At 51.6% G+C, this 23,729-nt stretch overlaps 1 protein-coding gene and 1 non-coding gene across 2 annotated transcripts; one reads left to right on the forward strand and one right to left on the reverse strand.

Annotated features, from left to right (window-relative positions):
* Positions 1-3,674: 3,674 nt before the first annotated feature.
* On the forward strand, positions 3,675-22,947 carry LOC123016598 (polyunsaturated fatty acid lipoxygenase ALOX15B-like). The gene is made up of 14 exons (XM_044417113.1): positions 3,675-3,959; positions 9,202-9,406; positions 9,816-9,897; positions 10,014-10,136; positions 10,896-10,999; positions 11,354-11,526; positions 13,091-13,234; positions 13,473-13,676; positions 16,545-16,631; positions 17,313-17,482; positions 18,284-18,405; positions 20,401-20,501; positions 21,531-21,701; positions 22,654-22,947. The coding sequence occupies exons 1-14, from the start codon at positions 3,675-3,677 to the stop codon at positions 22,831-22,833; spliced, it is 2,151 nt and encodes a 716-aa protein (XP_044273048.1). The 3' UTR covers positions 22,834-22,947.
* Positions 5,025-5,106, reverse strand: TRNAS-CGA. Its single transcript has one exon. It is a non-coding gene; the product is annotated as a tRNA-Ser (tRNA).
* Positions 22,948-23,729: the final 782 nt, after the last annotated feature.

Here is a 23,729-nt window from a genome sequence, read left to right on the forward strand (position 1 = left end):
TCATCCAAATCTGGGGATGGGCCCCTTCTAGACCATCACTATACTAGTGTAAAGACACAGGGTGGGTCTTTCTCTTGGATAAATCACAAGGAATCAGCCTGAGAAAAGGCTCAGCGATGTTGTGAACGGAGCCAGGACTTGGGGGGTCCTGCATTTGGGATTCCTGTGGGCAGCTGGGCAGCCACTCTGTGGACAGAAGGCAGGACCAGAACTTGACCCAGCGGACTGCTTCCCAAGTTCTTACCTTTCTTCTCTTTCCCCCTGGCACCGAAGCCAAGCAGAGCAGAGAAGTGGGCTGTGCGTAGCAAAACGGTAAAAGTTTGGGGAGGCAGAGTGCTGCTTCTCAAGAGCAACACAGTGGGTAGAGCTGGAGCAGGGGAAAGCAGTGCAGAGGGGGTTTTAGGTCCCGCTGCTTCACCTTCTCTCCCAGGAGCTCTGCAGGCGATGGAGCTACCTGTCTGTGGGAGTTTTCGGTGTGATAACCTCCCCACCCTGCTTAGGGAGGTTAATGAAGATAAACAAGGAGACCAAGTTGCATATCACTAGCTTGTGCCCCACAGAGGCAGGTCAGAAACAGTGTGATTTACATTTTAAAAAATACATCTCACCCTAATAGGCGTGGGTGTAACCCAGTCACCTCTGGGCCAGTGTTGCAGGCTGCATCAGCCTGGATTCTTGTAAATAAACATCACAAACCTTCAGGGACCTCCCTGAACCCCTGGGAAGCCCCCAAACATTACCTGAAAGGCACAACCCGTTGCCAATACCAACTTCTTTTTACTCTGGTGTAGCACACCGTGTCATGGTCCAGACTGAGACCAGCATGCAGTTAGGGAGCTTAAATGTTTCCAGCACCTCTATTCCGCCCTCCTTTCCTTTGCGGGGACTAAGAGAGAAAAAGAAATTGTGCTAATGGAGTTTCCCTTTCCTTTCTTGATCATGGGCTTGAGCAGGGAGCTTAGGGAGGAAGTGCTGAAGGGAAAGGTGTAAACCCCCACCCCATTCACGCGCTTCTGTGCAATGGATTGGGTCTTACACAAAAGTAAAAAAGAACAGGATCGGGTAAGTTAGGTCCAGATCTGGCCCTCTGGGATTCCCCATCCTCTTTCTTTGCACAATCATTTCCTCCAAGCTCTTATCATTTGGTTTCCTGGCTTTCCTGCAGTGTTTTTCTCAGTCAAACAGTTCAAAATGCCTTTCCCAAGGTTTACAATCTGGCAGGAAGAGCTTCAAGCTGCAATGCTGTTGTGAACATGTCCCTCCCCTTTTCCCTTTCCAACAGAGCAAGGTAAAGGGCTTTTAAAGTCCAGCCTTTTATTGAGCTAAGCTGGCCAGTCAGAGCTTGCTTTGCAATACTGAGTGAGCAATAATATAGTTGTTAATAATCAGCATCTACCAAAGTAGTGATCCCTCTAATCGGTGGAGTTAGGTCGTTCCCATGTTAGAAGCTGATTCCAAACTGAATCCCCCTCTTGTGTTCTCCTCCAAAAGGGTCCAGCTCCACCCTCAGGGAGGTTCCCTCTTTCATCTCCAAAAGGAGTTGGCTCCACCCTCAGAGAGGTTCATGTTACTTATGAACTAGATGGTAGGGCTGCTGAACATGATTTAATAGGTCCATTTATTTGGCTTGATGATGAATCTGGGTTAATGAACTCATGCTCCTTCCGCCAATTCTTCTTTGTGCCTCAACCTGAATCAGAAGCTGTTTGGTTCTCAGAAGCCACCTGGTTAATCTCACCCATTAACCCTTGCATTTCAGTCGTACAGTCCAACTCCTCCTCCTCTTCATCTACCTCACCTTCAGAGTCTGAACTTTCTAGCTTGGAAGTCCATATTTTGAGGCAAGCGGGCCCAATCGCGCAAATATGCTGGCATTATATTTCATCACATGAGATTTGCCCCTCGGGCGGAAAGAGGCTGCACGCTACACATGAGCTTCGCAGTCAGCATAGCATGTCATTCAGCATATCAGACTAAACTAAATAAGCGACCCTTGGCCACAGCTTGAAGGTTCCCCAGGTGCAGCCGCCCGGACCAGGCTGCCCTCCTGCTCCACAGCAAGGCAGGACACAACCAAAAGGGACGCAAAGTCTGAAAAGTCATTCAGAATCAGACGGCCGTTCTGTCCAGCTCACTACTAGGAGGCAGCAGAACCATTCCCCCTGTTCCAAGGTCCGCACATGCCATCCAAGCTGCTGTGAGGAGCTCGCCCAGAGCAGGACAGAGCACAGAGAGAAAATAATTCCACACAATTCATCAAGCCGCACGCTTCACCAACCACACAAAACCCCAAGGACCTGGAGAGACTTGTAGTTCAGGAAAACAGCTTTTCTGTCCTGAATATGTCAGCCACTCAGAACCACTCCTGAATGGCTCCAAAAGTGATCCCCTGAGTCCTGAGGTTCCTGGGGAGGATGGCTGGAGCTCAAGAGCCAGGCAACCCACCCAGTCAGAGGCAGAATTTTCCAGCAACCTAGGCTGTTACTGGTTAGTAGATCGATTATTCACTGCTGTGCCATATTGTTATACCTGAAGGCCGACGTTGGTTGTTATGCTTGCAACTTTCATCTTTTTGTCAGGAACCAGGACATAAATGTGAGAAATAAGTCACAAAATAAAGAAGTGAGATGAAGAGGGTGGATGGGTGGAACAGAGAACCCTGAGATGCCAAGCGCAATGCAGTTCATCCGGGCAGCCTGCTCCAAGCTGATTCGATGCTTTGGACTGTATCTTTCATCTTCCCTGACCACTGGCTGCGGCTGAGGGGAGTTAAAGTCCAGGCACCTGGGGGCAACAAGTCAGGGAAGGCTGGTCTTGGGAGACACCTTCACATAATAGCTTTGGCTTGAGTTGGGAGTTTACTGTCTTGAATACAATACATTCTTACAGGATTAATTGAGACAGAAAGGTGATTCCGCAAGGAAGATTGTAACTGTGCTTTTGCAACAGACACATTTTAAAAGGGAGGTTCATCGGGAACATCTGGAAGCCAATGTCTCCAGAAGATTGATTGCTGCGGATGATGGTGATGATGAAATGGCCATGTTGAAATCCCACTGACAGCAGGATGTTGTGGCTCTGCCACACGTCCAGTGTCAGCCTCTGCTGGATTATAACTCCTGCCCTCGCAAGCTCACCTGGCCTCGTGCAATCCAGCACATGCGAAGCCCAGGTTGCAGGAACTGACCTGAGATCTGGGATTTATGCAAGTACTACACCCCCGTTGTGGCGGGGAAGTATTTCGTTTTGTCTTTTCAAAAGCTGCAGAACCTGCCAGCTAGGACGAAGCAGGGATGTTCAGCATGCAAACCTTTTGCTGCCCCTCCAATATGCATGGGTGCAGAATGAACCAACGCCCCTTTCTCTGCATCTGGCCAACTCGTTCACCAGACTCGATCTCCTATCTTTGCCGGATCTCCCCGCCCTAGGGGCCCTGTCTCCATCATCTCTGTGTGAGGCCGCCACCCACGAGGGAGACATGTGTGGCCATTCTTGCGCTTTTTGGGGGGCGAGCCTGGAGGAAGGCGGGTGTATAAATAAAACCCGGGCTGCGGAAGGCAGGCACCGAGGAGGTGAAGGGGGTAGGCGGGGCTGTGGCTCGACACCTTGCTCTGCTGCTCGGAGGCAGCTGGGCGTAGCTAACCGAAAGGGAGACGAGCCGGTTCTTAAAGCAGATGTTTGCCTCGCCAGTTCATCACACTTACACGGGAGGCTACTCCGAGCTTCCCAGATACTCCGCAGCCCGATCTCCGGACAGCCCGGGCCTGGGCAGGATGGAGCAGCTCGGGGTCTTCCACAACAAGCCGAACCAACCGGTGATCTACAAGGTCCAGGTGACCACTGGGAAAGGTCTCTTAACTGGCACTTTTGACTCCATCTCCATCACCCTGGTGGGCACCAACGGAGAGAGCCCCAAGCACCTCCTGAATCGGGTCGGGACCAGCTGCTGTCATGAATCGGTAAGCCTTGGATTTGAGGGTCAAAGAGGAGCAAGAGGCATGGAGAGGGTGCGCTAGCTGCTCCTCGTAGCAGGAAGAGCAGCTGCTTTCCCAAAATGTTGCCATTGAGTGGCTTGGATCCAGGTTTGGTCATAGTCAGACCACTGGAATCGATGGGATCTCGGTGAGTCGGTTCCTATGTTTCTGCTCTATGTATGAGGAAATCTGGATCCAATCAGCCAAGGTGCCTTGTTTTGACTGCGTACTTGGCAACATTTGACTTCTGAAACGAAACTCATATCTAAACTAAACTCCTTGACTTTATATTGCATGTGACCTGGAATGTTTACGTTGCATTTTAGGGGTGAAAAGTGGGCTCTTTGTCTTCCTGGGTTCCACCTTGATTTTGCCTACAGAGACTGCAGACAATGGCTCTGAGACATGCCATATTTATTTAATTAATTTATTAGGGTTTTATATACTGCTTGCATTAGCCAAAAGCCTCTCTGAAGGTTTACAATAAAAATGGAAAGAAAACGGCTCAATACAATAAAGCAAGACAACATCGTTTGCATAGGTATAATATAGACTATAACACAGCAGTCCCAAACCAATTAGAATAAAATCCGTAAATAGGTAAATAATAAACAGTAAACCATCCATAGAACCTTCCTGAATTACGAAGCAAAACAGTAAGAGGAGGTGAACTGCAGAAAGGGGACGTAGTGGAGTCTTCCGTCCTGGCATGGATGCCACAGGACAGAGCCCGTACTGAGCAGGAGGTTGGCTGGATCTTGTCCCGGTTCCTTCCCATCTCATTTTTCCACCTGTGCAGGTGGAGGACATTATTTGAGGGCTGTTTTACAAGAACAGGGTTGCATTGCTCTGGCGGGGGCCTTGGGGAGAGGGAACTCCAAGCAGGAGAAGGGAATTGCTAGCCACAGCTAGAAACTTGGTTCCCAACTTAGAAACAGAGTGAGTCAGAAGGGGGCTCCAAGGTCATCTAGTCTGACCCCCGGCTCCAGCCGGCTCCGCTCATGACATGCCCACCATATGCATGCCCTATCCTTGAAAAGCCGGGCCTCGCGCTGTGAGCAGGATTCGAACCTGCGCAGGGAAACCCTGTTGAATTTCGATTCCAATGCCTTAACCACTCGGCCATCACAGCTCGGTGCGCCTTGATTCTCATCCTTTGCTTAGCAGATGAATACCCATGGGAGTGTGGGAAGCCACCTTCTCTCACTGGCTCATAGGTGGTCCCAGATCTCTCTGGCCAGGAGAAATCCCTCCTGTCACCTTTCACTACCTGCTCCTATTTTTCCTGGTCCCATTTTCAGTTGAAGCCAGGAGCTGGCCAGGGATTCCCCAAGTTCAGAATCACCTGCTGAGATACAGACTCAGCAACCCTCATGTCAAACCTCATGACAACCCATATTCAGTGTGGGTTGTCATTGAACTGTGGGTGCTTCTTGAAATGTGGGTTATTGTGTTTTCTGAACCCAGCCCAGATAACAAACCATGATGAACAGCCCACAGTTCACAGCTCAGGCAGAAATCCTGGGTTCTCTTCCTGAGTTGTTCACGGTTGACAAGGTTAACCCGTGGTTCCATGAGAACCCACCCTCCACCCCATTGAACCCCAAGTGTGGGTTATGGATGTCTGACAATAAGCACAGGCGTTTGGACACGTGCAGCGTTAACATCCACCATCTTCAGCAGCATCACGCTCGTCATCCTATCGATAATTATGGCTTTTCAGAAATTCTGCTAACAGACCTAATAACTGGTGCTATTTTAGCAACTCTCCTGACTGACCTTTGTTTTAAATTGAATCTGTTATAGGAAGGAGATGGGAAAGCACTGAAAACGGAATTATAATGCATATTTATAACCCGTGCTCTGTTCTGGACAACTAAGCTTCTGGAAGCTTTTGGAGGGCTGGGAACTGTGTCGTGTTTAACCATTTAAGGACATGAGCTAACGGGCTTTCTGTAATGCTCTGAAGGCTTCTGGGCATCCCATGCAGGGCGAGGGAGTATGGAAGTCACCCCTGCCTCCTTGCTACCCTACCCCACCTACCTCTGCCTCCTCGCTACCTGACCCTACCCTACCCCACCACCCCGCCCCACCTCCATTCTGCACCCATCCAAAAGCGCACCTGTTTATGCTGATGTGTCAGAAGAAAAAGTGATTACATGGAACTCCAGGGGACAAAGCCGGAGAGCCATCGGCTGCACACAGCGTCCCCACTGCAGGAGCCCCGTGGCGCTCTCCCGTGGAAGGAGCCACTGGCCCCGCGGTGGCCATCGCAAGAGGAGGGTGCCGGAAACGGCAGCCAGTGGCAATGAGAGCAGAGCAAAACTCACAAAGGGAGGGAGGGAGGAGTGTTGAGGTTGTCTTGCCCAAGCGCCCCCCAAACAGTCAGTAACAGACCGTTCTGCTTCTCCCGGCTCCTCAGAGAAAGTTCAGGCCCTTCCCAGGAAACTTTGAAACTGACACGATTACAGCCTCCACTCTGAACCGATGTGCCTTGGGTGACTATCACAGAGCCAGCCTTTGCCCGGTGCTGCTGGAGGTGGATGCAGAGGGAAGCAAATTGGTGGCACGGGACCAGGGCCTGGAGCTTACGCACGAGTCTGCCCTTTGCTGAGCCTCCCAGTAAGTCACTGTCACTCCAGGGCCTCGCACATCGCCGGGAACTGGCTCGGCGGGTGCAGTGCCAAAGGAAGCTCATGGCTGAGTTATGGCATTTGGAGATCAGTAATCACTTTCCCCACGTTGCCAACAGCCTAATTGGGAAAGCCAATCCACATGCGCCCGAACGAGGCTGAGAAAACATCGTGCCTGTGGACACATTAGCAACATGTGTGTGTGTGAATTGCGCGATGCAGGCCCGCCGAATGTTCATAAACATTCCAACTTTTGACGCAGGAGGATAACCAAGCGCGGCTGATGTGAAGCACGGGAATGTTGGCTTGAGCGGCATTTCACAGACAAGCAAGCAAGCAAATAAACAGCATGCTTCGGGCACCGTGCAGGGAGGCTAGCGCCGTGGGGACAGCAGACGGGGGCTAAAGGAGCAGGGTCTGATGGAGCGGCAATCGCTGGGTACGGATGTCACCTTTTGCCCTTTGTCCCCTGTGGCATTTCCACCTCCGGCGGTGCTTTGCCCATTCTGTGCCCTCCCCAGTGGGAGGCGGCACGGTGGAGCCACGGCACAGTTGTGGACAAGGTTTGTACAGAGGGCAGGTCCTGCAGAGGGTCCAAAGGCCTCTGTGGACCTGCCCAGAGGCAGGATGTGACCCATGTGCCACCGCTTCTGTGGCAGCCTCATGACGGGAAGAACCAGAGGGCCTGCGGGGTTTGTTCAAGGCAGAGGACGCTGACGGCAGCCATATTCTGCGGCCTGTTTTGGTCCTCCCCAGATGGATTAGGCGACATCCGGGAAGTACCCAGCTGGGAAAGGCTGGTTCACCCGATCGCTTGATTCGAGACAGGAAATCAAAAGCTGTTCCGCCTGAATCTTACTCCCACTGATGTATGTGCCATGTGCGTAACCACAGGTCATTTCCAAAGGCATGGAATGTGATGGGAAGATAAAGCAGTGACGACTGATTCAGCCTCCGCTGAGGTTTGCTAGTAGGCAGGCCAAGGTGCTTACCGGGAAGGGCAGGGGATCGGCATCATGGGACTCAAGCCTGTCATATTTCTGCCATGATTTGTACCTCTTAGGAGGGTTGCTAAATTTTAATCCTGAGTAGGATGGCTCATACTGCCTGGCTGGACAGGGCTTGTATCTCTGGTGCAAACACGTCTCCCGTAGTCCCCTCTCGAAAAGCTCGCGCTGTTTGGTTTGGCTGCAAAACCAAGCGGTCTCTGGACATGCATGGAGCTGGGTGACGCGGAGCAGAAAGCCGGTTGCAAAGAGCGAAAGAGAAACCCACCTGATTACTGTGAATATAAGAGTGCTGTAAGAGCTTAAATTCTTAAGAGCAATCAACACACACTTCTCTCATCTGCTGTTTTTTATGCGGATTTATGCAGACACAAACTCCACCCAAACTAGACGTGAAGCACAACACCTTACTGTAATGTATGAAGGCGAGCTTTGCACGAGGACACTGCTGTGAGACACAGACTCCAGCCAAAGTTGTCATGGATATGTTTATTAGATGCTGAGTCTTCTCAGACATATGAAGTAACGCCATTCATGACACGGTTACTTTCCCACCAGTTGACCGGAAAATACTCAAACAGCTTTGACTTCTACAAAAGGGATATATGTACAGGGAAGGGAAGGGCATTTGATTTTGGGGGGAGGGGGGAGGGGAGAATCAAGCAGGGAAAGCAGCAGGAGGGGAAGCCCCAGGGGGTCCACAGCCCACTCATCAGGGGAATCAGAAGCAACGCCCCCCAGGGCACCCGGACCTCTCTTTCAGCCAGGGCTCATGGAGAGCAGGGTGGGGGCAGGTGGGTCCCCAGAGATCCCGGGCTCCAGGGAAAGACACAGGTCTCCACTCTCATGGGCCATCTCCTAATTCTGCCACTGGCCACTCAGCTCCAGTAGCCAAAGCGGCTGAAATGTGTCCTAGCTGTTGTTGAGTGGTGTGCTCTGGGTGTGTGAGTTTTAAGCCTTGTGACTTTGCAGCGTGGTGGTCCCTGTCACCCAACATTATACTTCACCTTTTTTCCTTCTAAGGAACTCAAGGGGGTTTCATCCTCCTCCTCCCGTCCATCTTCTCCTCACAACAACAACCCTGTGAGGTAGGCTGGGCTGAGTGTCCATGATAGATTGTTGGATGCCACAAACCCCCTCTCTAGTACTCTGGGGTTTTCCAGGGGTCACGTGTGAATCCAGCTCTGCATCCCCCAGTTCTGGGGGACTTAAGCATTTGGCAGTCCCCTTCCTGAGTCTCATTTTAAGGGGAAAATGTTCCCGGATGCCGGCCTTGCTAGAAGTTGCAAGGGCAGAGAAGACGCCCAGCTTCTGCCCACACAAAATCACATCAGAAAGTGCTCAGTCATGACACAATCCAAACTACAGTGTAATAATGATGGTGATAAATAATGGTGGGTAATTAATAATAATTATTATTACTTCTCTTAGAAGTAGCACGGGACTTAATGCCCTGAGGTCAATGATGGGCACAAATCGTGCATCTGCTAGCGCCGGTCCAGGACTGAGCCGGAGAGGCGGGTCTCTTGCCCCCTCACCCTGCGCAGGGAACGGAACCCCAATCTCTCCCCTTGCCCCCCGCCACAGGCAGAAGAGCAGGAGGTCCCCTGCGAGCACGACCTGGGCCCGGTCCTGCTGATCCGCCTGCACAAGGACCCCTACTCCTTCTTCCCGGAGAGCAGCTGGTTCTGCGATGCCGTCCGGGTGACGTCCCCGCAGGGGGAGGTCTTCCGCTTCCCCTGTTACACCTGGGTCGAGGGATACTGCACCGTCTCCTTCCGGGAAGGCACAGGTGAGCTGAGCCTGCCCACGCGACTTGGCGTTCCGAATGAGAGAGACACGTGCACACACGTCGGAGCGCCAAGCCTCTTTCATTACTTTTTACTGATTAATTATTATTATTATTCATTATTAATTACCGCGGGTGTCTTCCAGGACAGAGACTCCTGCAGGGTTTTTCCCACCCCACCTCCGCAGCCAGTCTGCATTTCATCCCAAAAGAACTCTGTGAGATGCACACACACACACACACACACACACACACACACGGAGAAAGGGGGTCGTGGGGGAGAGAGAGAAAGAATTTGGCTGCAACCCTCTACAAGTTTAGGCAAAGGGGGGGGGGAATAACCCCCAGACAGTGATGCGGGAGGAGAATACAAGCTCCTCATATATTCCGATTTTCTTCCCTTCTTCGAAAGCCAAGACGCCCACGGATGACTCCCACTACCTGCAGCGGAGGCATCGGCGAGAGGAGCTGGTAATGAGGCACAGCAAATACGGGTGAGTCACAGACTCTCTGGGGATGCGTGATGCGAGTCGCGATCCCGCACTTCCTGAGGGCGCCAGGTTGGGGAAGGCTGGCGCATGGGGTTGCTCACCCCGATTTCTCTACCCAGGTGGAAGGAATACCTGCCAGGAGTTCCCTGGTGCGCCGATATCGACACGCCGGAAAGCATCGAGTACAACATCCACTTCTCTTTCCCCAAAGCCTCTGCCTTTTTCGGGCGTGGAACCGCCGCGTAAGTCCTGGGCCAAGCGCCTCTTTCACGGGGGAGGCCGGAGGTTGTGTCCCCCCCCCCCCGCAAGGCATCCTCCTTTTTTGGCTGCCCAGAAAATCCCACACAATTGCCTTTTATCTTTGTCCCACCTCCCTCCCAAGCCGGAATCCAACCTACAAAAGGATGGGGACTCTCCATCCAGATGCTGACCAGACCCACGCCCTTCGGGGTTTTATCCCAAAATGAGCCAGCTGTGACCACCACTGGAACACGCTGGATCCCTGTTCAGGTGGAGCCCATGTCCCCCGACGGCCATCCCACGCCCTTTCTTTTCACAGGGTTGTGGAGATGGAAGAGGCTTTGCTGATTCTCCTGTCCAGCCCCCAGCCCTGTAGGGCACCAGCAGCATCCTTGACAGGTGGCCCCCACGCCCCTGCTTAAACACCTCCAGAGAATTGACCCCCCACACACACACACACACCACCTTTCCAAGCAGCCCATTCCACGGTGGATCAGTCCTCATTTTTAGGAGGTTTCTCTGGGTGAAATCTGCCGTAATTTTCCTCCTTATCCTCCAAACGGTCTTCATAGAGCAGCCGTCAGCTTCAGCCAGCTTGGTTAATGGCCGGGAATGATGGGAGCTGTAAGGCTTCAATTATCAGAAAGGAGCCAGGCTGGGGAACGTTGGTCTAAATAGATGCGCAGTCTGGAAATAGGGAGGTGCCTGCAACATCCAACAGCATGATGGAGTATTCCCCTCCCTCCCCCTCCCTTCTTCAGGCTCTTTGAGGCCAAAATGAAGGGCTTCTTGGACAGGCCTTATTCCTGGGAGAAGCTGGAGGACATCCGCAAGATCTTCTGGTTCTACCACACCCCCGCCTCAGGTCAGTGATGGCGGAGGATGGTGTCTCAGCCCCAGGCCAATCCCCTCCTCTCATCCCAGTGGAAGCTCCAAAGGGACCATTCCGCAGAAATCAACTCACTGCTTTGGATCCTGAACTGGTACTTCTGCCAGCACCCTTCATATACATTCCGCTCCTGCTGGGAATAGGTTCCCATTCTTGGCTTCCAGGATCCTGGAGACCTTGCTTGGCTTGAATGCTAAACAAGGCACTCATGTTAGGACACGCTGCAACATTTTATTTTTCGATTTTTTTCGATTTCGATTTTGTTGCAGTGTTCCACTCGTGATTATTACAATGCTCAGCATGGTGCTCTGTCTTTCTTCACCTCTTCAGAGTATGTGTATAAGCACTGGAAAGACGATGAGTTCTTTGGCTACCAGTATCTGAACGGAATCAACCCAGTAGTGATCAGGAAATGTACCCAAATCCCAGCAAATTTCCCTGTGACCCAGGAGATGGTGGCTGGGTCTTTGGGGGAGTCCACCACCCTCAAAGAAGAGCTGAAGGTAAGCGTGATCGTGCCTCTGACTCTACTTTATCTCAGGGCCAAAACTGGATGCGGGGTGGGGACTGTCCTCCAATCCATTTTTATATTTACAGTGTTGACACCCTACCAAAATTTTCCAAGGGAGCAAACTGGGTGTACTATTCAGGGTTAGTTCTACACGGAGTAGACCCATGGAACTGAATACTACCAAAAAGGTGCCGAACAGCACCAGTACAATGATCAGAGGACAGGAACTTCCAATTATGCAGAAGCTTCATGGGCTTGTAAGCCCAAAGGGCCACAACCAGTGTCTGCTGAGGACCAGAAGCGGCACCGGTGTGCCTCGAGGCACGCTCAGATCCATCATCCTTAACAGGGTGTGTGGCTTTTCCACCGCACTTGTACAGTGGGAACCCTTTTTACGCTCAGAAGCAAGCTGGACCGAATCACTCAGTCGCACTTCCAGACAGTACCCCAAACACACAGCCTCTGTGCCTCTACTCAGAAGTAGACATAAGCAGCCTCTTTACTCCCCAGTGAGCAGGACAGGCATCCCCAGGACAAAATTCAGCAGTAAGTCAAACTGGTTCAGCAGCTGAGCAGGAATAAGAAGTGTTCCCTGCTACTCATTAAGAAAGGCAGATTTTTTTCAGCACTAAGTGGGGGAAAGCTCATTTCTCCACTCAGCTGCTGAACAGAGATAAGAGCTCTTCGCTGCTGGGCCAGAAGCTTGAGGCAGACTAGCTGGGCTGCAAGAAAGACTGGGTGAGGCTGTACTGGTTCCACACTGGAACGGCAGGCTCTCGGGGCAAGTCCCTGGCTTGCAACGCCCCTGAAAGAAAGTCATGGGAACGGAGAGTTACAAAGCCATAGACAAATGTATTTATTTATATGTGTGTGTACAATGGCTTTGTACACACCTTCCTCCCCAAAGGGGCCAGCCAGAAAACTGTTTTCTGCTCTTCCTGGTGGCATGTTAAAAGGACAGAGGAGAAATTGCTTTGGCCTACATTTTTCTAATATGGACGTGCCCTGTTTGCCCCTAGCAAACCCATCTGTGGACCAAATGCACTGAAATTGGTCCTTTTAGGATTCCACAGTGCAGTTCCCAACTCAAAAGAGTCCCTTGAGCTGGGTGCATTAAGGAAAAGGACAGAAAGTTGTGCATTTGGCAAAATACGTGTGACGCTGCAGGTTCGCGGGCTGCCTGCTTGCCTGCGGAGACGTCTCCACCTGCAGTTCTGCATTCCTGCATGTGCTTTTCCCAAATATGCCGGTGCGGTGTCCCAAAGGCTTGGTGCAGCCCCTCGAGGGAGACGGCCTATTTATGGATCATCACCTGCCCCAACCCAGGATGCTGAGCTGGTCGGAGAGTTTGCTGGGTGGCCTCAGGACACACGTGCACAAGCCAGCACATTTTATTTATTTATTTATTAAAACATTTTTATGCCGCCCCATTCGCCGAAGCCTCGGGGCGGCTTACAACGTTACAACGCACGCACAGGTTTGCAACCCTGGAGACGCAAAAGACCCCCATCGTCCTCTTCTGCTAGACTCCCCGAATCCCTGCGCTTGTTTTGCAGAAAGGGACCATCTTCCTAGCGGATTACAAGGTCCTAGAGGGCGTCCCGACCACCCTGGTGAACGGCAAGGAGCAGTTCATCGCCGCCCCGCTGTGTCTGCTGCACCAGAAGCCCACGGGAGAAATCACCCCTATCGCCATCCAGGTGAGCAGGTGGACGCTGCCGTGGGCTTGGGGCAGAAGGGAGGGATCAGGGTGCGACGGAGAGGGGCGCTTGTCAAGGGAAGCCGTTGGGGTTGGACAACCCCACAACGGACAGTGCGCCCCGGTTATCTTGCCTGCCAAGTGCCCCCCGCCGTTCCCTATAAGGGATTGCCTCTAGATTATAAACTGCTCCACCCAAGGGCCAGGTTAACCTCTGTGCTTCTCAACGCTGCCCACAGCTCAGCCAGCACCCGGGTCACCAAAGCCCCATTTTCCTGCCCACCGACGACGGATGGATTTGGATTCTGGCCAAGACGTGGGTGCGCAACGCCGAGTTCCACACGCACGAGGTGATTGCGCACCTGCTCCGTGGCCACCTCATGGCCGAGGTCTTCACCGTGGCCACCCTGAGGCAGCTGCCCATGTGCCACCCACTCTACAAGGTGAGAGTCACAGGGCAGGGTGCGCACCGATGGGGCTGTGTGCAGACCCACAGATTGTGCGTTCCTTCGGTGCGCTTGCGCGGGAAGGCAGTGCTGGGCTGCGGGGAGAAGGGGGCGTGATTTGCACGCTGCGGTCGAGGGACTGCTGCCAATGCAGACCCTGAGGAAGTGGGACGGGAGGTCGGCGGCGCCCTTCCCAGCAGGGCAAGCCAGGACCCACGTGCGCCCATCCGAGCAGGGCTTTGCAGGGCGGGCGTGTCCCTCCAGCGCCTTTCTGCACACCCCGTGGCCCCTGGCTCTGTGGGTGGCCGGCAGGTGTGCCTGGCTGAGGGAGGGAGGGCCTGCCCAGATGTTTGCAGTGGTTGGGGCAAGGCCAAAGGCGGCTGTTTGCAGCTGTGCAAGCACACCCAGATGTGCCCTGCCCAATGGCCAGCCTTCCCAGGGGGGAGGCCACCCACCGCCTCTAGAGTACGAGGATAGAAACCTTTGTTCCTCAACACCGAGATCTGCCTGTATCCGTGCACTCCTGCTAAAAAGACAGAGGTTGCGTGAATCAGGAAACAACTTTACTTCAAGTCAGATTCTTTGCCTATTTCTAGCCTGACTGGCTGGGTTCAGACAGCACGAAAGCGGGCTGCTGTTGAAGTGTGTTGTCTGAACTGAGCCACAGTAACAGGCCAATGCCCAAGTCACAACCCGACCCCTCTGCCTGGGTTGTTTTTGATTAATAAACCATGCCTCGCTATCTCCGCTGGGTTCAGACAACACAATGACCCAGGGTTCAACAGCAACCCCCAACCAACCCCTGGTCAACCCTTGAGGGCAAGTTATGCGGCTGCCTCAGTATCTATTTCAGTGGCTCTCTTGGCTTGGAGGGAACAGTGTGCCAAGAGGCACCGCTCAGAGAGGGTCCGTCCCTCCAGCCTCTGCTGACTCCCAAGCCAAGCCAAGACGAAGCCCAGCAACGCTGGCGGAGCCCCGGTTGCGCAACTGGAAACCTTCCCCATCAGCTGCACCTGCAAGGTACGGAAAGGGGGACCAGGTGCAGGTGTGCCAGCTGCCATTCCCAGCAATTAAACTTGTTCCCGTTCGCTCGCTCGCTTGCTCACTGTGGGAAAGCAGCGCTGCAGGGGGACGCACCCGGCACCCTGCCTGGGGACCAGCCTCCTTCCCCACCTGCAGCTGCCGGCCCGAGTGGGATGTGCAGGGGAAGGGGGCACAGATCCCTGGCAAGCCCAGCTGGGACTCTGGGCCTCCCCACGAAGTCTGGGGAGCTGCGCCCAGGGAATCTGATGGATTCCCATCCCCTAAAGATCCCTCCCACACCCCTGGGCACCAGTCCTTCTTAGGGTGGAGGTGAGAGAATGTATGAAGGAGGCGCTCACTCTTAAAGCAAGACAACTCTAAGAAGCCGCAAGAAACTTCTGAGCAAGGTGCTGACGCTGGGAAGCCCTTTTTGGTCAGCAGCAAGCAAATCCTCACGGCCCAGTCTCTTGCGGTACTTTTGCAACCCACGGCATTGCTGTCCTCCCTGCGATTTTGCACCCATCATGCACAGCTATCGGGGCAGGCCGCTGTGGCCCGAGAACTTTTGCACGTGCTTACAAACTGAGGAAGTTCGCTCTACCGTTGGCAAGCAGCCAACCCAGTTCATTCTTTCTTCGGCTTGTGACAGACCCTGAGATCTGGCCGAATGAACCCCGTCTCAAGTAAATAAGAGCTTTTCCAAGAGCTCTGAGAAGAGATAAGGGGAGAGCATAGTCTGGAGGGCAGAGACCCCAAAGGAAGCTTGCGCTAGCAACTCGAAATAACACACTCCTTCTGCATGTCCATGACAGAGGGAGTTGGAGGTCTTTAGGACAGCTCAGAGATCCTTTAACTGGCAAAATTTAATGAGGGTGCTGCACACTGTGCCTCAGTACTTCTCTGGACAAAACTGCTGCTCCGTGACCGAAGCCATGGTCTCAGTCCAGGCCGTAGGATTCCCCAGAGGGCAATGTACCGATCCGTTTGTATCACATGCACCTCTCCCAGGCGTGAACTCTTTGATGGTTCCCCAATTCCAGTGTGTCTCTTCCCCAGTCTAAAAGGCCAAAACGTCTCTCTTCTGGCTGGGTTCTTGGAAGGAAGAGCTTGAAGGTAAAATGTGTTTGCAGGATCCAGGCCACACTGCAGGCCAATGAGGGAGAAGCGGCAACGTAGGCAGGGAGCCTGCTCCTGGGATTAAATCCCAGGTGTGGGGGCTGATAGGTTACATGGCCGTAACAGGAAGAGCGAGGTGTAAGAGTGGAAGCCGCACCAACACAAAAACCACTTGATTGTCGTTTGAGGGGGAAAAACAGCAACCACGAGGACTGCACAGGGTTGTTTGTCAGGTTGTATGAACCTGGCCACAGTTGGAAACCCAACAACAACCTATACTTAACCCACACTTGACCCGTGATTTTGAGGTTTCGTGTGGTTTGAACCCAATGGCTGCCTTCAATAAAATCTGGCTTTCAGGCTGAAAGACATCCATAATACTTTATGTGTGGCTAAGTCTGGCTCCAACCCATAATTGTTGAGGTTGATTTATATAGCACCGTCTAGGTACTTGGTGAATTACAAAGATCTTCCCCACAGATCACAGATATAGGGAAACAACAGAGTGAGAGAACGGCAAAGGTAGGAACGGGGTGAGAATCGATTATTTCTATAGTCACACTGGCCTGATTACAGCAGCCTTTCCAACCAGGTGCTCTCCAGAGGTTGCTGACCATGCTGCCTGGGGATCCTGGGAGCTGCAGTCCAAACATCTGGAGGGCACCAGGTTGGAGAAGGTAACAATCTGCTTTGCTTTCATGTGTGTTTGCGTTCTCTTTTCTGTAGCTTCTGATTCCGCACCTCCGGTATTCAATCCACATCAATGTGTTGGCTCGAACATACCTCATCAGTCAGGGAGGCACCTTTGATCGGGTAAGTGGCACATGGATGCATAGGCCAACCTTGAAGGGATGTTGTGAAACTATTCTGTAATTCCTTTTTTCCGCCAGGCCCCTCATGTCCAGGGGCCCGTTAGTTCGGCACTGGTCCATCTGGCACCACATACAAGAACTACCACCACCAAAAGAACCCTATAGATCCATCCTCCAGATGCGTTGGGCTGCAGCACCCATCATCCCCATCTTACAACTTACAAAGTGTATACATCATTTTGGATCTCTAAAAAGAAAAATTCCCGGGCAGGAATTTTTAATAATGTAACATTATTATTACACTTGTCCAGAACCAGCATCCGTAGTCCTCCTCCTCTCCATTTTATCCTCACAGCAACAACCCTGTGAGGTAGGTTAGGCTGAGAGTCCCCTCCTGGCACCACCCATGAACTTCTCATTAGAAATGCTCATGCATTCATTCAAAGCTTTTTGTAAAATTATTATTCCGTTTCATGTCCAAAAATGATTTTGGGAGCAGCTTGCAGTCAGTCAGGAAAAGACAACGACAGATTCTGGCCTCACATTTACACTCTAAAAAGACATGGCACGAAAGGAAAAATGGTTGGGGAGGGATGAGGAAAATAAGAGGAAGTTTGAAATCAACCTCAGCAGCACATCTGGTCTGAGACTACCCTGCACGGTTGGTTTTCTCCTCCTGCAGGCTATCGCAACCGGACGCAAAGGGCTGGCCGTGATTCTGAGCAAAGCCCTCGATAACCTGACCTACACTGACCTTTGCCTCCCTGATGACATCGAGTCCCGGGGTGTCGGCTCCCTTCTCAACTACTACTACAGGGATGATGGGATGAAAATATGGGATGCCATTGAGAGGTAAGGAGGTTTTAAAAAAAAGAAAACTGCAGAATTTCATCCTGCTTTTCAGACAATCATACCTAGAGCAGCTCACGGTGATCAAAGGAGAGAGGGCAGGGTGCCTGCCATCAGACTTCCAAACAAAAATGGCAGCACACAAGGAAAAGCAGAAGAGGAGGGCAGAGGAAGAGGAAAGATCAGTGCGTCAAAACCAGAACAAGATGACAAGCTCTAAGCAGACACTGACATGCTCACTGAGCTCAGCTGATCTCCCCTGCCCGGTCCTCGCCGGAAAGAGGCTCTTGCTCCTTTGGTGCACAGATGGACATTCCCCCCTTCCCCGCAATTCCACCCTCTCAGCGAAAGCAGTCAGCTGGGGCCTCTCTGCATGAGGAATTTAACCCACTTCTGCCATTTTCATACCAGAGGAAAAATGGATGCTTGACACGTGACATTTTCCAGGGGTTCACACCCCTTTCCACATTTTCTATTAACCAGTCACCAGGTGGCCCTGAAGTACAGCTGCAGTATACCTCAGGTGTTGTTGCCTCCCAGGGGGTTTGCTCATCCACCTGGGCCATGCAGCTCAGAACCGCTCTCTAAATCTTCTCCCAGCCCCTGCAAATTTCCCTCAGGGAAACTGAGTCTGATGGGTAGAGATGGTCGGGGAGAAAGGACTTCCAGGTCAGACTGAGGAAGGAATCATGGTGTTCCCCAGGAGTTCTGGGAAGGAACGTAACCAGCAAACCTGGGCCACAAATTACCTGCACAAAGCTTGTTTTGTCCGGGTGCAGCTGACTTCTTTCTCTGTCCCTGCAGTTTTGTCTCTGGTATTGTGGAACTATATTACAAAAACAACCTCTGCGTTCAGAGAGATTATGAGCTGCAGGCCTGGATTTCTGACATCTTCACAAGGGGGTTCTTGACCAGACGGTCATCAGGTACGCTGCTAACCACAAAATTAATCTTCTAGCATGGCAGGCTGCCTTTCCTGCTGCTTTCCTTCTTTCGGGATGGTTGCGTTTCCCAAAGCCTTCCCTCTGATCAGAATCTGCAATCACAGGTGTTGGCACAGGTGGTCTGGAGCGGCCCCCTTGGCCAAACTGTCTGGACTCCATCCACCTTTCCCGGGCCCAAAAGAAAGACATGTCCTTTGCCCATCGCTTGCAGGGTTCTCCTAAGGCCCAAGGCCGCCATCACAACGCAGAAGCCCTTACAAAGTCACCCCCACTTTGCAAAGCTGTGGGGGAGTAAACCGCCCAGGTAGCTAAACAAGGGATTCCTGGCATTTGCCTCTGAGCTGGGGATCAGCCATTACCAGACAGGGAGCAGACCAAAAGACGGAGATTCTTTTGGCACCCCGGCTAGCGTGGGGGAACCGAGGGAGACGTGCCCCGAGTGTGGAACACACTCCCCAGGGAGGTTCACCTGCTGCCGTCGCTCGATTCTTTTTGGCGTCAGGTGAAGACCTTTTTATTCTCCCGGTATTTTAACAATCACTTGTTCTTAATCCTGTTTGAATCACTATTTTAGATGCAGCGTGTCGTGTGTCGTTGTTATGGCTTTGCCTTCCTTCCTTGTAAGCCATCCAGATACTTTTTTTTAGTAACGGACGGCATAGGACAATTTTAACTAATAAATACATTTGCTCCACTCTTGATGGTCACCGCCCACAATCACCACAGCTGTAAAGACCCCACCCCCAAAAGTGGATCACATCTGAGCCACCAGCAAACCTTGCAGTGGGAACGCTCCATCCTGTAGTTTGACAGGGCCTTCTCTCCCTTCCATGTGGTGCAACGTTTCAGAAGATTCTGTGCTTACTCAGATTTGATTTCCCTTGATCAGTTTCCAGCGCCCAAGTGACTGGCCACGTACCCAGTGGAAGTCATTCCATGGTGGCGCCCACCACATTTTTTCAAATCCAGAACTATGCCCGTGGCACTGAAGAATTACTACATTTCTGTGAAGTTTATTCATGGGTAGATAATTTCTGAGCAGAAGATTAAGGCTGCATAGAGTGAACGCTCCAACCACATCCTGTTCCCCATCAGATTTTGAGGGAAACCGTCGGATTTCCTGTACAGAGCAAAGTCAGCCCTCTCCTCCGTTTCTGGGCCAGTTCCAAAACAGATCGACTCTCTTCTACACACACAGGCCTCAGGCAACTCCTTGCCTTGTCAAATGTGGGACGGAGGTAGAGAAAGGGGTAACCTGGGCCCATCACCGATGACTCTGTGGTCCAGCTTAGCTCCCACTGAATCTCTAAAATCACAGCCTTTCTGGGCCTTTGTGTTCCAGATGTGTTGCAGCTGAACACATCTGGAAGGCAAAAGCCTGGCGAAAGGCCAGGCTATTCAATGTCTCTTATCAGTTCTCAGAGTCAAGCAGGAAGTTGGAAGGGATCCTGAAATTCTGCAGTCAGAAATGTTGGACCGCTTTTGGGCCAACTGAAAAGTCCTTCGGACCAGCCCCAGAACTGTAATAGGCCATTTGTTGGTTTGGCCTATCTTCAGCCAGACTTAGCTCCCAAAACAATCTGCGAGGTTAAAAACTCCCGAGAAGGTGACCATGAGAACTGGTGCGTGTGGGGATTGGGTATCTATCAGAAACTTCTGGTCCCTGCTAGGTGATGACATTGTCCAGGTTCCAAGCTCTTCCTCTGGGCAGCATGAAGGACAGCTGCGGGCCTTGTCCTAGGTTTCATTTTATATAGCCCGCCCCAGAGACGAAGCTTTCTGGCTGATTGTGAGGGGTAATCCTGGGCAGGGGAAAGACGGACGCTCGTCCGTCCTGGCCAAGCATGGTGCATCGAAGCAAAGGTTCCACATCTGGCCCGCTTCACCCAATCCTTCCTTCCTTCCGTGCTGTGCATTATCAGACTCTTGCCAGTCTGGTGACTTCTGATGCATGACGCACACTCTGCTTCCCTGCAGGCATCCCTTCCTCTCTCCGCTCGGTCCCTGAACTCATCAAGTTTCTGACAATGGTAGTTTTCACCTGCTCTGCCTACCATGCTGCAGTGAACAGTGGCCAGGTGAGAAAACCGGGGGAAGGCAAAACTTGCCAGGCGCACCCTGTCTCTCCTTAAGGTTTTGTAGTGCTTACACGCTGAGAAACATGCGCTCTGATACGGTGTTTTCCTTTTGAGCAGGAGTATGTTTGGGGTAGTACACAGACAAGGCCTGGGAAAGAAATCCGTCTGTTCACACTGTAATGGGCACCTATCCTATTTTGCACTTTCAAAACAATGCACAAACTGAAACTCGGTTATCCTTCCAAATTTGTGCCTTTCTGAACTTTGCAATGGTGGTTCTGCAAGCCAAATGTTGCATGGATAGCTGAATAAATATCGTCAGCGTAAGTAGACAGAATAGGCCAGCATCAGTAAAAATGATGTGCAGAAATGCATTGGTAAGGTAATTCCTTGCAAATATTCATATATTCAACAGCATGGCCTGCGAAAATGCATGTACTCGAAGAAACACAGGCAGATGGCCTGCGATATGCATGCAAACTGAAGAGAAACATTCTTTAAATTTGGGATGAACCATATGCAAAATTGCACAGGGAAAACTGAGTGATGCCAAAAGCAAGAGTTTCATCCATCCCTAACTTTGACCTGTATCAGCAACTCTCTTTGCTGGGGATCCAGTCGATGACGAAGCGGTCTGGGTGAATCGATTTACAACCCGTCTTCAGCTTTTGTGATATGAATAATTACTATAAGGGCAGAATGTTGGGGCACTTCATATTTCCATGTATATACACATGACAGTGTGGTGTAGTGGTTAGGGCATGGGACTGGGACTCGGGATCCAGGTTCGAGTCCCCGCTCAGCCATGGAGCCAACTGGGTGACTTGACTTTGGGCCAGTCACAGACTCTCAGCCAACCTACCTCACAGGGTTGTTGTTGTTGGGATAAGATGGAGGAGGAGAATGATGTAAGCTGCCTTGAGCCCTTTGTAGGAAAAAGGCAGGATATAAATCGGAAAAGAAATAAAAATAAATAAATAGCAGGTCCCCACACGGGTTCTGCCTGACATGTTCTTCCTTGGCCTGCAGTTTGAGCTGGGGGCCTTCATGCCGAACCTGCCCTCATCCATGAGGAAGCCGCCCCCCCAGGTCAAGGCTGCAGTGACACTGGGAGAGTTCCTGGACACCATCCCAGAGATGAACACCACCAGCCAGGTCCTCTCCGTCCTGTGGGTCTTGCGCAACGAGGACTTGGATATGGTGAGGATGGAGATTGGCGGGGGGAGGGGGGGAGGTGGAGAAACTCTCTCATAGTTTTTAGTGGGGTGTCTGGCACAAACCAGAGATGTGGCTGTTTAGTGCGGGTCAAAATATGAAGCCCGGCCTCTCCCATTCCTCCGCACATCCTCTTAAAGCGGCTGCACTTGGTGGCACCTTCTTCTCGAGGCCCATTTTTGGGTCTCCTTCCCGAGTCAGCTTTTCAGCTGCTCTGCCCTGCCTTGCCTGAGCCCGCGATGTCCTGCAGTTCTTATTCCGAGGCTCTCTTGAAATTATGCCTTCCTCTGAGGCCGCGCGCCCCCCGCCACTCCCAGACGCTGCGACATCACAGCAGCCTAGCCAAGGGAGGGGGCATTGGTGCACGGGCCAATTTTGGGCCTTAAGGAGAGCCAATGGGGCGCCGGAGCTAGGAGTGCCGGACCGGGAGGCAGAGATCCGGGTTCAAGTCCCCGCTCAGCCATGGAGCCACTGGGTGTCTTTGGGCCAGCTGCAGACTCTCAGCCCAGCCTACCTCGCAGGGCTGTTGTTGGGAGGATAAGCTTGGGCGGAGGAGTTGAATGATGTCAGCTGCGCTGAGTTCCTTGGAAAAGGAAGAAAGGTGGGTTCTAAATATAAATGAATAATAAAAATATGAAGGGCAGCTGTTTCCACTGACGCTGTGATAGGAAAATTCCTCTCCAGGATCTGGGTGAACTGCAGAGAGGGCTTCAGCTACTGGAAAGTATAGGAATGAGATGGTGATGATGATGATGATGATGAAGAAGAAGAAGATTTGGGTGGCAATAGAGAGGGAGCTAGGGATTATTTCTGAATGTGTCAGTGGCAATGGAGGCCCACTCTGTGCATGGGCAGAGACACAACCTCACTGTTTGTAGACCTGATCTCTGGCGAGCCTTGTCCCAAGCATAAGCTCACCTGCTTTTCTTTTTCCCAGAAACAGCTGGGACAATACGATGAGGAGCATTTTGTGGAGGAAGAACCGAAGCAGCTCATTACAGCTTTTCAAGAACGCCTGGCACACATTTCTGAGGAAATTAAGAAGAGGAATGAGTCCCTCGAGTTGCCTTACACCTACCTTTTCCCACCCAGCATAGAGAACAGCACAGCGATATAGGAAATGGGTTTTGCAGCACGGTGCATGCTTCTAGACCATATGAAGCAAGCACCGAGTTTCTGGCCCTGCCTTTTTCTTTCTTTGGCGCAGCCCCAATTCTTTTACAGTTATACTGAAAGCAGACACCACAAGACCAAAATCGACATCAAGGCATCAAAGTTTGCCAGGGTGAAGCCAGAAGGTTCACACAGTGTTTTAAAATCATTCACAAGCTAGGAAATGAGAAAGTTGTCATTTTTTGTTTTTTTCCCCCCCGCAGAACTCCTCTTCCCTCAGGAATTACATCTGCTCCTTCTGCCTTCTGCAAACTGGAGGGTGAAGTTGAAGCAGGAAAGATCCAAGAGCAAGTCTCTCGGTTACACCCTGGCATCGTGATTGTGAAGCCCATATTTTCTTAACAATTGTGGGGAGGAGCAAAATGTGAATTTTTTAAACAGCGTGGTGAGGGCACTGTTAAAAAAAAACCTGTTTCATGAAATTTCAATCCAAATGGCTTTCCACCTTTGGGGAATTTTCAAAGGAAAAGCTGAATTTCAAAACTCCCTTTTGATCTGCGCTTGCATATCCCTGCAGCTTCAGTGCAATTTCAAGATATGAAGCTGTAGCTTAGATGAAGCCCTGTCATTTTCTGGCCAACAGGAATAGCAACTTATTGCCCTTAGTTGGCCAATATTTGCTTGTTTGCTTCTAGCACCGGCTATTTGTCACAGTGATTTAACTGACGTATGGTTAGCACTCACTGTTCTCAATTTTTTCTCAGCTCTCTGTGACAATTGCTTATATTTTCCATTGCACATCCATTTCTCTGCACAGGGAAATCCATCACAGGTATAAATATTTAAGGCTCCTTTGCGTTTTTACACTTGATAATTACGCCACTGCCCAGCACAGTGGGG

This window comes from Varanus komodoensis, unplaced genomic scaffold (genome assembly GCF_004798865.1).
Source record: "Varanus komodoensis strain SLA01 unplaced genomic scaffold, ASM479886v1 scaffold87, whole genome shotgun sequence".
Lineage (NCBI taxonomy): Eukaryota > Metazoa > Chordata > Lepidosauria > Squamata > Varanidae > Varanus > Varanus komodoensis.

Bases quoted from the DNA above. Each gene is read 5' to 3' on its own strand.
- LOC123016598 (XM_044417113.1), top strand. From the start codon at position 3,675: ATGTTTGCCTCGCCAGTTCATCACACTTACACGGGAGGCTACTCCGAG. The intron at 11,527-13,090 runs GTAAGCGTGATC...CTTGTTTTGCAG, and splicing joins CCCTCAAAGAAGAGCTGAAG to AAAGGGACCATCTTCCTAGC. The intron at 13,235-13,472 runs GTGAGCAGGTGG...CGCTGCCCACAG, and splicing joins TCACCCCTATCGCCATCCAG to CTCAGCCAGCACCCGGGTCA.